Source organism: Elaeis guineensis, chromosome 5, assembly GCF_000442705.2.
Source record: "Elaeis guineensis isolate ETL-2024a chromosome 5, EG11, whole genome shotgun sequence".
Taxonomy (NCBI): domain Eukaryota; kingdom Viridiplantae; phylum Streptophyta; class Magnoliopsida; order Arecales; family Arecaceae; genus Elaeis; species Elaeis guineensis.
Genome location: NC_025997.2, coordinates 131825268 through 131836341, shown reverse-complemented (window position 1 = coordinate 131836341; position 11074 = coordinate 131825268). Strand labels below are relative to the sequence as shown.

Sequence of the window (11074 nt, the reverse complement as noted above, 5' to 3'; positions counted from 1 at the left end):
CAGATTGAACTTAACTATTGCATTTTTTTTTTGTTCCCGCACCAATTTCCTAGAGAAATAGATAATATAGGTCAATAGATTTGGAAAGAATTTAATCTAGATTAGGAACACAAGATAGCTGACATAGAATATCTGCTATCAACAGTCCAAAGAGGATCAGAAGTAAGACTTTTTGGCAGCTAGATGAATAAGCGTTTTTGGTCTTTTCTCTTGTGCTCTTTCACACCTTGTGTTGGTGCAAAAATCCGCCTGCGCCGGAGAAGCTGGAGTTGAGGAAGCCGCGGTCGCCGCCGGGACCTGCAAGGGAAGTCTAAACCGGAGGTGGGGTTGCTCCGGCAAGACCCTCCGACGCTCAAGTCAGTTCTCTGCCTCAACAAGAATGGAGTGCTCGAACGGAGAGTTTAGCAGAGTTTTGAGATAAGGCAAAAGGACTTAAGGAATAACGTATCTGAGTCCCCCCCTTTTATAGGCGGGGGAAGCAACGGACTGATGGCGACGTCTATAACCGCCTGGTAGTGGACCGCCCATGGTCAGGGGAATTGATTGCGAAAGATAATGGAGCAGACACGTGGCCATCATCATATCCCGCCACATAGGGCCTGCTGCAGGTAGTGGGGCGGCGTCCGTTACTGCTAGTTGTCAGCGAGTAGTGGGATCGTGCAGCACCTGCCGCAGGGAGCAGCATCATAGCTGTTGACACAGCCTGTCAGAGAGTAGTGGGATCGTGCCGCACCTGTCGCAGGGGGAGGTGGAGCCGCGTGGAATCCGCTACAGGAAGTGGAACAGGATCATGGCAATTATTGTTATCTGCCAGGGGACACAGAGCTGTTGATCAAGGCTCGGCAGTGGTCGGAGTTCGGCCTTTGTAGGAGTCCGGGAGGAGTCTGCCTGCGGCTGTATTCGTTGGCGTCAGGGATGAGGCTCGGCTCCTCCTGCAATTGGTACCGAGAGCGGAGCCCGGGCGGAGCTGCAACTGCTGTCGGTGGTGGAGCCCGGCTCCCGTAGGAGTCCGGGCGGAGCCGTTCTGCTGTTGGTGGAGCAGCCCGGCTCCCGTTGGAGTCCGGGCGGAGCCGTTCCGCTGTTGGTGGAGGAGCCCGGCTCCCGTTGGAGTCCGGGCGGAGCCGTTCTGCTGTTGGTGGAGGAGCCCGGCTCCCGTAGGAGTCCGGGCGGAGCCGTTCTGCTGTTGATGGAGGAGCCCGGCTCCCGTAGGAGTCTGCTGTTGATGGAGGAGCCCGGCTCCCGTAGGAGTCCGGGTGGAGCCGTTCTGCTGTTGAATTCGGCTGCGGGTATTTTATACCCAACACCTTGCATGTCTGCAGCGTGGATCAGTTTCTGGTCTTCTTTCTGACAGAAACTTTTCAGTTGTTATAAAAGGTTAGGGTGTATGCTAACGGTCTAAACATTAATAGATCTTGGATTCTATGAGGAATCAAGTGCTCCGAATCATCTTCACTATATAGATTCCTTTTTATGCATTAAAGGATGGTGCTTTTTAATAGTAAAATCTTCCGCATTGGACCATGTCCAGACTTCATCAATTGTATATGTGACAAAGGTCATCCAAGGTATGTCCAAGCTGACTGGGATTAACATCACACTTATTTCTGCTAATCTATCTAAGTCATCATGTCCTTATCATCTTGCTTATGAATTCTCACGATGATTTTCATCAGTTTTCCCTCCAGCCCATTTTCACAGCTATCAGGGGATGAGGGCTTGCCTTGTGTCCAAATTACCTAGACTGGAACTCCTTCTGAGACACCATTAAAGACATGACCATGTGCGAGTTTTACATAATTTACTCTACTTTTTACTTGGCCTTGTACTAACAGGTGGAAGTCATTGTTCCAATCCTAAGAGAGTAGTAAATATATAGAAATATTTGGGTGCAATTTTAATTTTTCTGAATCATTTATCATAATGTCTTTTATCAAACATTAGCTAGGAAGTACCAATAATCCTTGCCATTTTCAATCCTAAATTTCTGTGCAGAAATGGGAAGCCACTACATTGTGGAGTCTGGTATCTACATGTCATCTTTTGCTGCAGCCATCTTTGTTGCTGCACTTGTGACCATTGGGGTTCTACTGCTTACTTTGCTGATTGCTCTGACCGTTATGTTAGAATCCTGTCAAAGTAGCCACTCTGGAGTCTTTGAGCAAGTTAGAACAAGTGATCAAGATGACTATTGCAATACTTTTGCTTTCCATGCTGAGCTTAATAACTTGGAAGCAGATGAATTTCCCACAATTTGCAAGCAGCATACTCTCCAATACATTAATAAAGGTAGATTCTTGCGAGAGTTAAATTTGACAGTGCAGGTGGCAGAGAGCTATTTCAGTACTATGACTCCCAGTAATGATGGTCTAGATGTAATATTGATGGATGTAGATGACATATTCTTGTTAGAAATTGCCTACAATGGCAGTTCTGCTTTGCATTGGTAAGTGATCATACACCTTGTAAATGTACACTAGCAATTTTTCAGCTTATCAGCTGGTATAGTTCTAGTGTTTTCTCATGCATGAATTTTTTTATATTAGGAGTAATGAGGATGAAAACATGAGACATTTGGTCCACATGATTGTTTCCAGATTGCTCATAAAACTCCAAGCTAGTAGCTGGTCTGTGAGTTTTTTTACAAGAAGGTCTATGAGAAATAAGAATGCCACCATAGCAAGCCTCACCTCTGCTGGTTATGGAGAATGGTTTTCATTGATCATGAGGTATCTGCTTATTTTCTTTTGATACCTGAAGCTAAATATTCTGCTAAAGGATTCTCACGAACCTAAGAAGATGTATTGCTTCATATTGCATTTCATATCAGTACTCTCATAAAGATTTTTTCTATTTTCCTTTGCATGGCAGAGGACTATTGTTGAATACAATGGATAACCAATATGAATACTTCTAAAATTCTTTAAAATTCTATATTTATTGAATTATTATGTTATAGGAAAGAGTTGTAAAATTTCATGATCCACATTATCATTTTGCTGCCCTTTTTTCTTGAGCAAATTATTTTGCTGCCTTTAACCTGCTTTATTGCAATGACAGATCTATGAAGCACCATTGATATAGCTGTCATATAAGTGGCCTAGAGAAAGCCATTTGTTATTTACTATGTACAGCACAAACAACCTTGGGGACAAGGGGATCTAGACAAGGTCCCTGGCATGGTGGCTGCATGCTCAGTTTTTCTTGCTTTCTTTCTTTTCTTTTCTTTTCTTTTCTTTTCTTTTCTTTTTTTTTTTTTTTAAATTTCTCCTGGTTTCCTATGATGCTTCTCTAATAAAAGAACTTGCATTAATAACAAGAAGCATGTTGGAAATATGTGCGTGGTGATAGTGGCCCAATGACAATCATTTTAGCACAACAAAACATGGGGTACCTAAAGCTATAGCAAGATGTCAGATTTGACTGCGTTTCTTGTTTTAGATGTTTCTTGTAGTTCCTGTTGTTTTTCTCCATTTAAATCACTTTGGGTCATTATCTTGCAGATCTGATGATGAACTTCTGATGGAGAACTGGGAATACATCTCCGGTAGAAGAATGCAGTTGCGGGATCAGGGATTCCGGATTGCAAGTGTGATTAGCAGCCGAATGGATGCCCTACAAGGACCATGTTTAGGAAAGCGTAATTTCAAGCTTGCTAGTCCAATTTATTACAAAGTTTGAGCAGCCTGAAAATGGTTTATGAACGTTGCCAAAAAAATTATTTTGCCAGGGTACCTTGTTCTATTTTTCCAGAGTGTATAATTGAGGTCTGTTTATTCCTGGTTGAGCTATTCAGATTCTTCTTTTTTAAATCAAAAATACATTCCAGTGCATATTTTCAATATTCAATTGAACCGGGGTGCCACATGTTTGTTTTGTTCCTTTTCTTACAGAAGAAGGAAAAAACAAAGATTTTCATGGAAATTGGCATGGTAAGTTCCAGAGGAGGTTTTATGCAATAAAAGTGAGTATTTGATACATTCAACAGGGAAACATGCGAATGCAATGGAAGCAAGCAGGCTTCAGAGTAGAGAACTGGAAGGCAGAACAAGAGAAATGTGGCCCCTTGTAAAATGGTTTATATCTTCAAAAGATTGTACCAAGATCCGTATGTCGACATTTAGTGCAAGTCTGTATGGTATCCGATCGCAGCGGGAGGTTGTAAATCGCTAACCTTTAACGTGATACATGGTGGTCGTTGTTTCGACTGCTTTAACATCTATTACTTTATTGATTTTCGATTTTCGTTGCTTTTTATGTTCCCTACACTATATGCTACTCAAACTATTCACAGTATTACTCCCACCATTTTGGTAGATCCATATTCAACTTGGTAGCCTTGTCGCTTGATCAGCCGAGGAAAAAAACAAAAAAAATCTACCCAAAAAAAAAAAAAGTCGAGAAAAATTTTGTGTTGTATGTCTGCATTGCCCACAATCAGGAGATAGATGGCGTTCCATTTTCAGATTGTCCCTACTTCAGATTTCTGCAAGCAGGGTCCTTTTCTCCTCCTCTTTAGGCAAACTGCAGCAGACGCTGGGTATCATGATGATTTAGGCACCTGGTTGGTCCTTGTCTACGAAAAATTAGTACGTGGGCCAGATTTCCTTTTTTTCTAATCTTTTTTATGTGTAATACCAAGATGCGTTGGGATGATTGCATTCTAGATTCACGATGAATTTGGCCCACCTAATAATTTCTTCTCATCTATGGTAACTTTAGGGATTCTATTTCTCCAAACTTGTGATATATAACAAAGGCCAAATATACATGTTACCCACAAAGCTTGTGCATCCTTAGCTATAAGAAAACGGTTGTCATTTCTCTGAAAAAAACAAATCATGAGAGGATGGAGCGTTTAAGCCATTCCCACAAAGATGGATGGTTTAGCAAACAAGTGCCTGTATTACTTTTTTTTATATTATTTATCTATAATTAGAAAGGCTAAATTCTTTGTAAAAATAAAATAACAAATAGAATAATTTTTTTAAAAAGAAAAAGGCTACAACGAAAATCTGTTTGTTTGACCTGCTTCCAACAAGAAGTATAGAGAGAAAAGCATTACGAATTCGAATTTCCTCGCTAATCAATAATGGCAGGGGAATGATTTTTTTTATTCATGTTTTTGCCTTACGCCAGACAAAATTGCATCGCTAAATCCAAGATGAAAGATAGGAAGGATTGTAATAAGAAAATCAATCGAATTAACCCCATATAGAAGCCAGTGGCCACAATGGATTCAGCGTACATCAGTAGACGAGGGGCACGACGGCCTTCCTGGACCTGGGGTAGTCCTCTCCGAACTTCTCCAGGTACCACTGGTGATGCGCCCTAGCCCTAGGCACCAGGTTGGAGCAAGTGTAGAGGAAAAAGGCCAGCGCCGCCGGAGAGCAGGCCACCACCGCCCAACCCAGCCACTCCGCCGCCTCCCCCATGTAGTTGGGGCAGGTCACCCACTCGAACCACCCGCCCCGCGGGATCTTGTATCCTCCCCCTTCCGCCTTGAGCCTCAACAGCGCCAGATCCGACCGTATGTTCACCGACATCCCCCAGAAGAAGATCCCCATCCCTACCAGAACCCGCAGCCATACCCACAACCCGAAGGCGGCGGCGGCCGGGTACTCGGCATAGTGGGAGGCGGAGCGGGCCTGGAGGTAGGCGTTGAGGAGGTTGAAGGAGAAGGCGGAGAGGGCGATGACGACGGGGAAGCCGGACTTGGACCTGGAGTTGATGGAGAGGCGGAGAGGGTAGATGAGGGTGCGATGGATGTAGTGGAGGAGGTAGAGGGCGAGGATGGCGAGGGCGAACGGGTGGGAGCGGTGGCGGCCGCGGGGGAGGAGGAGGAGGGTGAGCCACAGGGTGGGGCTTTCCATGAGGACCCAGGCCAGGGCCGGGGGGAGGGCGGGACCCCACCCGGAGCGGGCGTGGCGGCCGTAGGGGGCGACTAGGAAGCGGAGGGAGAGGACGGTGAGCGGGCACATCACGTATAGGATCACGAGAGCCCTCCGGAACAGGGTCTCGTCCGATAACGATGATTCCATCCTCTTCTCGGCTTCTTCTTGGCCTTGGACAACAGGGAGGAGAAGGGGGAGACAGACGGGCCAGGGAGAGGCGCGAGAGGCGGGTTTTAGGACTGGACTGGGAGGGATGGGTGAGAATCTTCGTACAGATTTTGTGGATTGATTTAAAATTGGCAGCCGGTTGCCATTTGCCATTCTGGACATAGCAACAAGGACAACGTCATACCATCAAAATCAATCAATCAAACATGGACGATCACATCCGATCCGATGATATTGCGGTAAGGTTACTCAAACCCATTGATGGACGGAGAAAGGACTGCGCTTTCGGTGGGTAAGATGCTTTTAGGTTGGGGTGGGGGTGGGGGGATTAATCCAATCTCAAATTATTTTTTCAGAAAACAAAAGCTTTACCAAATCCAGGTTAATCCAATCTCAAATTATTTTTTTCTCTCAAATTATTTTTTCAAAAAACAAAAGCGTTATCAAATCCAGTTGAAATCATGGTGGAATTAAAGCCATGTCACCTACTGAGACCTTTGACCTCGAGACTTCTTTGATTCGTAAAAAAAAAAAAAAAAATCTTTAAAAACTTATTTTTTAAAAATAAATTTTTTATATATTTAATTGATTATTAAAAAATAATTTATTATAAAATAATTTATATTTAATTGACTATCTATTTTTTCAAAAAAAATTATATAAAATACCTATTATATCCTTAATAAATATAAGATCATTTTTTACTTTTAAATTTTATATAAATATAATATTATAATATAATATTAAACTATAATAATTTATTATGTTAATATAATACTAATATATATTAATATAATATTAATATTTTTATATATTAAATTTATTAATATAGATATAAATATAATATTAAATTAATATTAATATTATATTAATATTAATAAAAATATTATATTAATATAAATATTAAAAATATAATAAATATTATAATATTAATATTATATTCATATAAATATTAAGATAATATTAATATAATATTATATCACTATTCAATATTTTATCCTAAGAATCTAATATTTTATAAAATTAAAAAAAAATTGAAAATAAAAAAAATATTATTTATTATTCTATAAAAAATATCAAAATTCCTCTCTTCTATGAATTTTTACTTTCGTGAGAAGTGATTTTTCATAAGAAGAACTTTTCAATTTCCTCCCATTTTAAAACTCCAACCAAACAAAAGATCTTTTTTTCAAATTACAGTTTTGCAAATCGGATATGAAAAAGAAACTCACCTCGTACCTAAGTCTTTGCCTACGATAGTCCAATCATCTTTGTACATGAAAGAGAAACTCACCCCATACCTAAATCTTTGCTTACAATAGTCCAATCATCTTTACCATAACCGACGTGATTCACAGAATTCCGATGGTAGCATATATATCCATTAGCATATATATATATATATATATATATATATATATATATATATATATATATATATATATATATATATATATATATATTCATTCATTTATCAGGAGTTCCAACGAGGAACGGCATTTCCCTGAACAAGCTGCATGACAATGGAAAGATTGCAGTACACCATGCTGCTAAAATTGAACTGTTCCAGCTCATATTCATATTTAGAGAACAAAACTGACAAATCTTAGTTGCACACGAACTAACTGACAGAAATGTCACTTGCACTCAAGTATTTATAGAATGCCATGCCAAATTGCTGGAAGAGATCTCTTGACGATAGGGATCCATAATTAAACAAGTCATACATCACTCCTATTAGGTTTGTTAGAGATTGGAGCCACCTGGAACAAAAGAGAATCAGATGCAAAGAGATAGATGGGGTAAGCGATCACTCAAAGGTCAAGAATTTTTCATACCGTGTCAGCAGATGGAATCCATTCATTTGTTGCTGGATTTCCCTTGCAGGACACGTTGCGGCCAGATGCAGGGGAGACTGGTCCAAGATCAATGCAGCTGCCATTGGATTTCTCTATCTTGATGAACCCTGTTCCAGTCTACGAGGCCAGTGCATAAAATATATAAGCACGAGAGGCAGAAATTCCAACCATATATTCCGGCCTTCCTTGACCACTTCAAAAACGAGGGCTAAAAGCATGATGGACTACAGTGTATTGGTGCATGGCAAAGGATGAGCTCAGCTATGCCATCGGCATACCACTAGTTAATATATTGTGATATGTGATGTGAAATTTATTCAAGCTGGACTTTGAAGTTGTAACAATGAACTGAACAAAGAAATCAGTTAATATATATATTTTTGATCATTCATTACGTAAAGCTTTTTAAAAAAAAAAAAAAAAAGAAAAGGAAAGAAAAAAACACACTAACTCAAGCATTCAGCAGAAGGTAATATACAACATAAAACCTATACTCAAAAAGTGTAGGTCATTTAGCATGAGAGAAACAATGATATTAGCTAAACACCTCTTTGGTATTGTTGCTGTTTCTGTTTTTGTGTTTTTGTCCCTATAAGCATGTGATGGATGTTGATGTTGCACATGGCATTAGCATTAGCATGGACGTTCTTCCATTCCTTGCTTTTATTTTCACTGTTTTTTTGAAAGCAATAAACCTTTGCTACCAAAATCTTTAAAGGTTTTAAAAGCAAAAGAGTTTCATCATACACTTTGTTCAGTCTAGTTCAATTTTCTTCTTGAATTCTGGAAAGATAAACAAAAAACAATAACAATAAGAAAAAGGCCCTAAAATAACCAAATAATAGAGTGAATCTATTGAATTATATAGGATGGCAGTTGCATTGAGACAAGAATATAGTTCATTAAACTAAAACTATATCCCGTCAGAAGGCCTTCAATGGGTACCATCTTAATCAATATAAGATGAATATGCCCATGAGCATGCAAGCATCAATCAATTGACAGGCACTAACAATCTGTATTAACAGTTATTTTCTCTCAAATCCAAGTGGCCTACAGCACTTAAAGAGTAATGTCACCACAATTTCCAGAGATAAATAGATAGATAGATAGATAGAGAGAGAGAGAGAGAGAGAGAGAGAGAGAGTGTGTGTGTGTAAAGGAAAGCTTATTGCACAGAAGCTTACAGATTCCAACTCTCTGAGAGAAAATGACTGAGCAAAGCCATGACAGACTAAATATACTTATCATCCAAGAGACTGAATTTTCTTCAAACAAGTACAAGAAGGATGGCAAATGTGGTGGGCAGATAGGTAAGCGGTGCAAACACTGGACCAAGCTGTAGAGTTTCTAGAGGAGATTTAAGGTGAGGGGTTTTTTTGCCCTAGCATAATACAAATTAGAACTCAGGAAAAAAGTACTTTTGTACCCAAAAATTATAACCCATCTGCACAGATACACCTCAAATATCCTCAAGGGATATATTTTGAACTGGTGAAGCGACATGATTATGTATATTAGCCTAATAACTTTGCTGATTAAAAGATAAAAGAAAGTTAAAAAATAAACAAGTTAACTACATTACCATTAATTTTCTAAAAGGAGAAGGGGGGGAGGAGGGGGGGGGGGGGGGCGCAGAAAAAAGGAACAACGATGGAATTAGACAAGATTAGACCTCCATGAATGAAGCAAAAGGCATGAACTAAATGATCCACGCAATTGCATAGCATTTTTATGAATCAAAATAAGTGAATAAAATTTACATCTATATTGTTCATTTGTACTGTGCCCATGGATGCAAAGCTATGAAAAGATGCACAGGCGATAAGTACAATATAATAAACAATATAACATCATCATATTTATATCATATTCATGTCATATTTACATAACATCATCATATAATACATAATCTATAAGCACATATGCATGTCATTTTTATGAATCACAATAAGTGAATAAAATTTCTATCTGTATTGTTCATCTGTAATGTGCACATGGATGTAAAGCAATGAAAAGATGCACACATGTTCGATGCAATATAACACAATCATATCGGTCTATTTCAATCCGCAGTATCACATGAACGACTCCGATGGCTTGACCGGATGCTGTGAAACTTCGGAAAAAGTTTCAAATATCTGCTTGAATCGTAAAAATCAAATAGTCATGACATCAAATCACAAACCTTCAGATGCGGCATCAAATCGCACAATAAATAGCAGAATTTTAGTGAAGAAGCAAATAGATCGATAGATACCGTGTGGTGTTGCTTGTCGATGCAATTCAATTCCTTGTAATACTCTGTCTCCACGAATTCCTCTACCACCTCACCACCATCGCAAACCAGTTTCTGCAAGCAAGCAAACAAAAATCCTAATCAATCAAAGGAGCAAAGCCGCGAAATTTAATCGGTACGTGGCGGCGACTAGGCCTGGATCAGTTGGAATTAATAAAGAGGGGAGCCACCTGGGGATCGGCCTGGAGATCTCGGAGCTTGTCGAGCTCGGGGATGGAATCTTCATCAGAAGGGGTCAGGGCGTCGGAATAGACGGGGGAGTATTCACTCCGAGAGGGCTTGGAGTGGCGCTTGGGGGCGATCCCTTGGAAATACGCCCGCGCCTCCGCCTCTATCTTCGCCGCCTCCTCCGGTGGCAGATGAACGTCGCTCCGGGCCGGCATCGACATATCTCCTCTCTCTCTCTCTTGCTTGCGGATCTCTGGGCGGAGTAAAGGAGAAATACCGAAGATGTGAAGACAGCGTAGAATAGATAAAGTTCATGAAAACCGGGGGCGGTAGTTGTTGTTGAAACGGAAAGGAAAAACCAGGAAACGGGGCGGTAGCTGTTGAAGGAAGCCTTCCAGAACGCAATTATTTGAAGTCTTTTAAGAGTCGGCTGGTTCGCCAATAGAATTTTCTTTGATTAGATTTTTTTTTTTTCTCTGAAAAACTGATGATTAGATAATAATATCTGAAAGCATAGTTTTTATCTGTTTAGTTGATCATGGAGGGAAAAAAAAAAAAAGAATGGTTTATGTTTCATCGAGAAAAAAATTATATAAAATATTTATTATATTTTTAAAAAAATTAAAAAAAATTTTTCATTTTATCAAAAAATTTATAAATATTTAAAAAATAATAATTTTTAATTGATA

The 11074-nt window shown here is 39.7% G+C and overlaps 3 protein-coding genes across 4 annotated transcripts in view; 1 reads left to right on the top strand and 2 right to left on the bottom strand.

Annotated features, from left to right (window-relative positions):
• LOC105046290 (uncharacterized protein At2g39920) overlaps positions 1–4233 on the top strand; it is a 5760-nt gene extending 1527 nt beyond the window's left edge. Inside the window, exons 3-6 of one of the 2 annotated variants that reach the window (XR_832228.4) lie at positions 1993–2443; positions 2544–2726; positions 3501–3764; positions 3891–4233. Coding sequence is in view for 1 of the 2 variants with exons in the window: in XM_010924842.4 (XP_010923144.1) it covers positions 1993–2443; positions 2544–2726; positions 3501–3678 (812 nt within the window). In the remaining variant the exon portion in view is untranslated. Of the gene's footprint in view, positions 1–1992; positions 2444–2543; positions 2727–3500 lie in introns of both variants that reach the window. The other variant, XM_010924842.4, reaches the window with a different exon arrangement.
• Positions 4234–5090: 857 nt separating this feature from the next.
• LOC105046291 (steroid 5-alpha-reductase DET2) lies at positions 5091–6224 on the bottom strand. Its single transcript, XM_010924843.4, has one exon. It carries the CDS (start codon positions 6219–6221, stop codon positions 5247–5249), a length of 975 nt encoding a protein of 324 aa, XP_010923145.2. The 5' UTR covers positions 6222–6224; the 3' UTR covers positions 5091–5246.
• A 1386-nt stretch (positions 6225–7610) lies between these two features.
• LOC105046292 (uncharacterized) lies at positions 7611–10744 on the bottom strand. The gene is made up of 4 exons (XM_010924844.4): positions 10388–10744; positions 10179–10271; positions 7898–8035; positions 7611–7822 (listed from the first exon to the last, which is right to left on the bottom strand). Exons 1-4 carry the CDS (start codon positions 10604–10606, stop codon positions 7781–7783), a joined length of 492 nt encoding a protein of 163 aa, XP_010923146.1. The 5' UTR covers positions 10607–10744; the 3' UTR covers positions 7611–7780.
• Between the last annotated feature and the right edge of the window lie 330 nt (positions 10745–11074).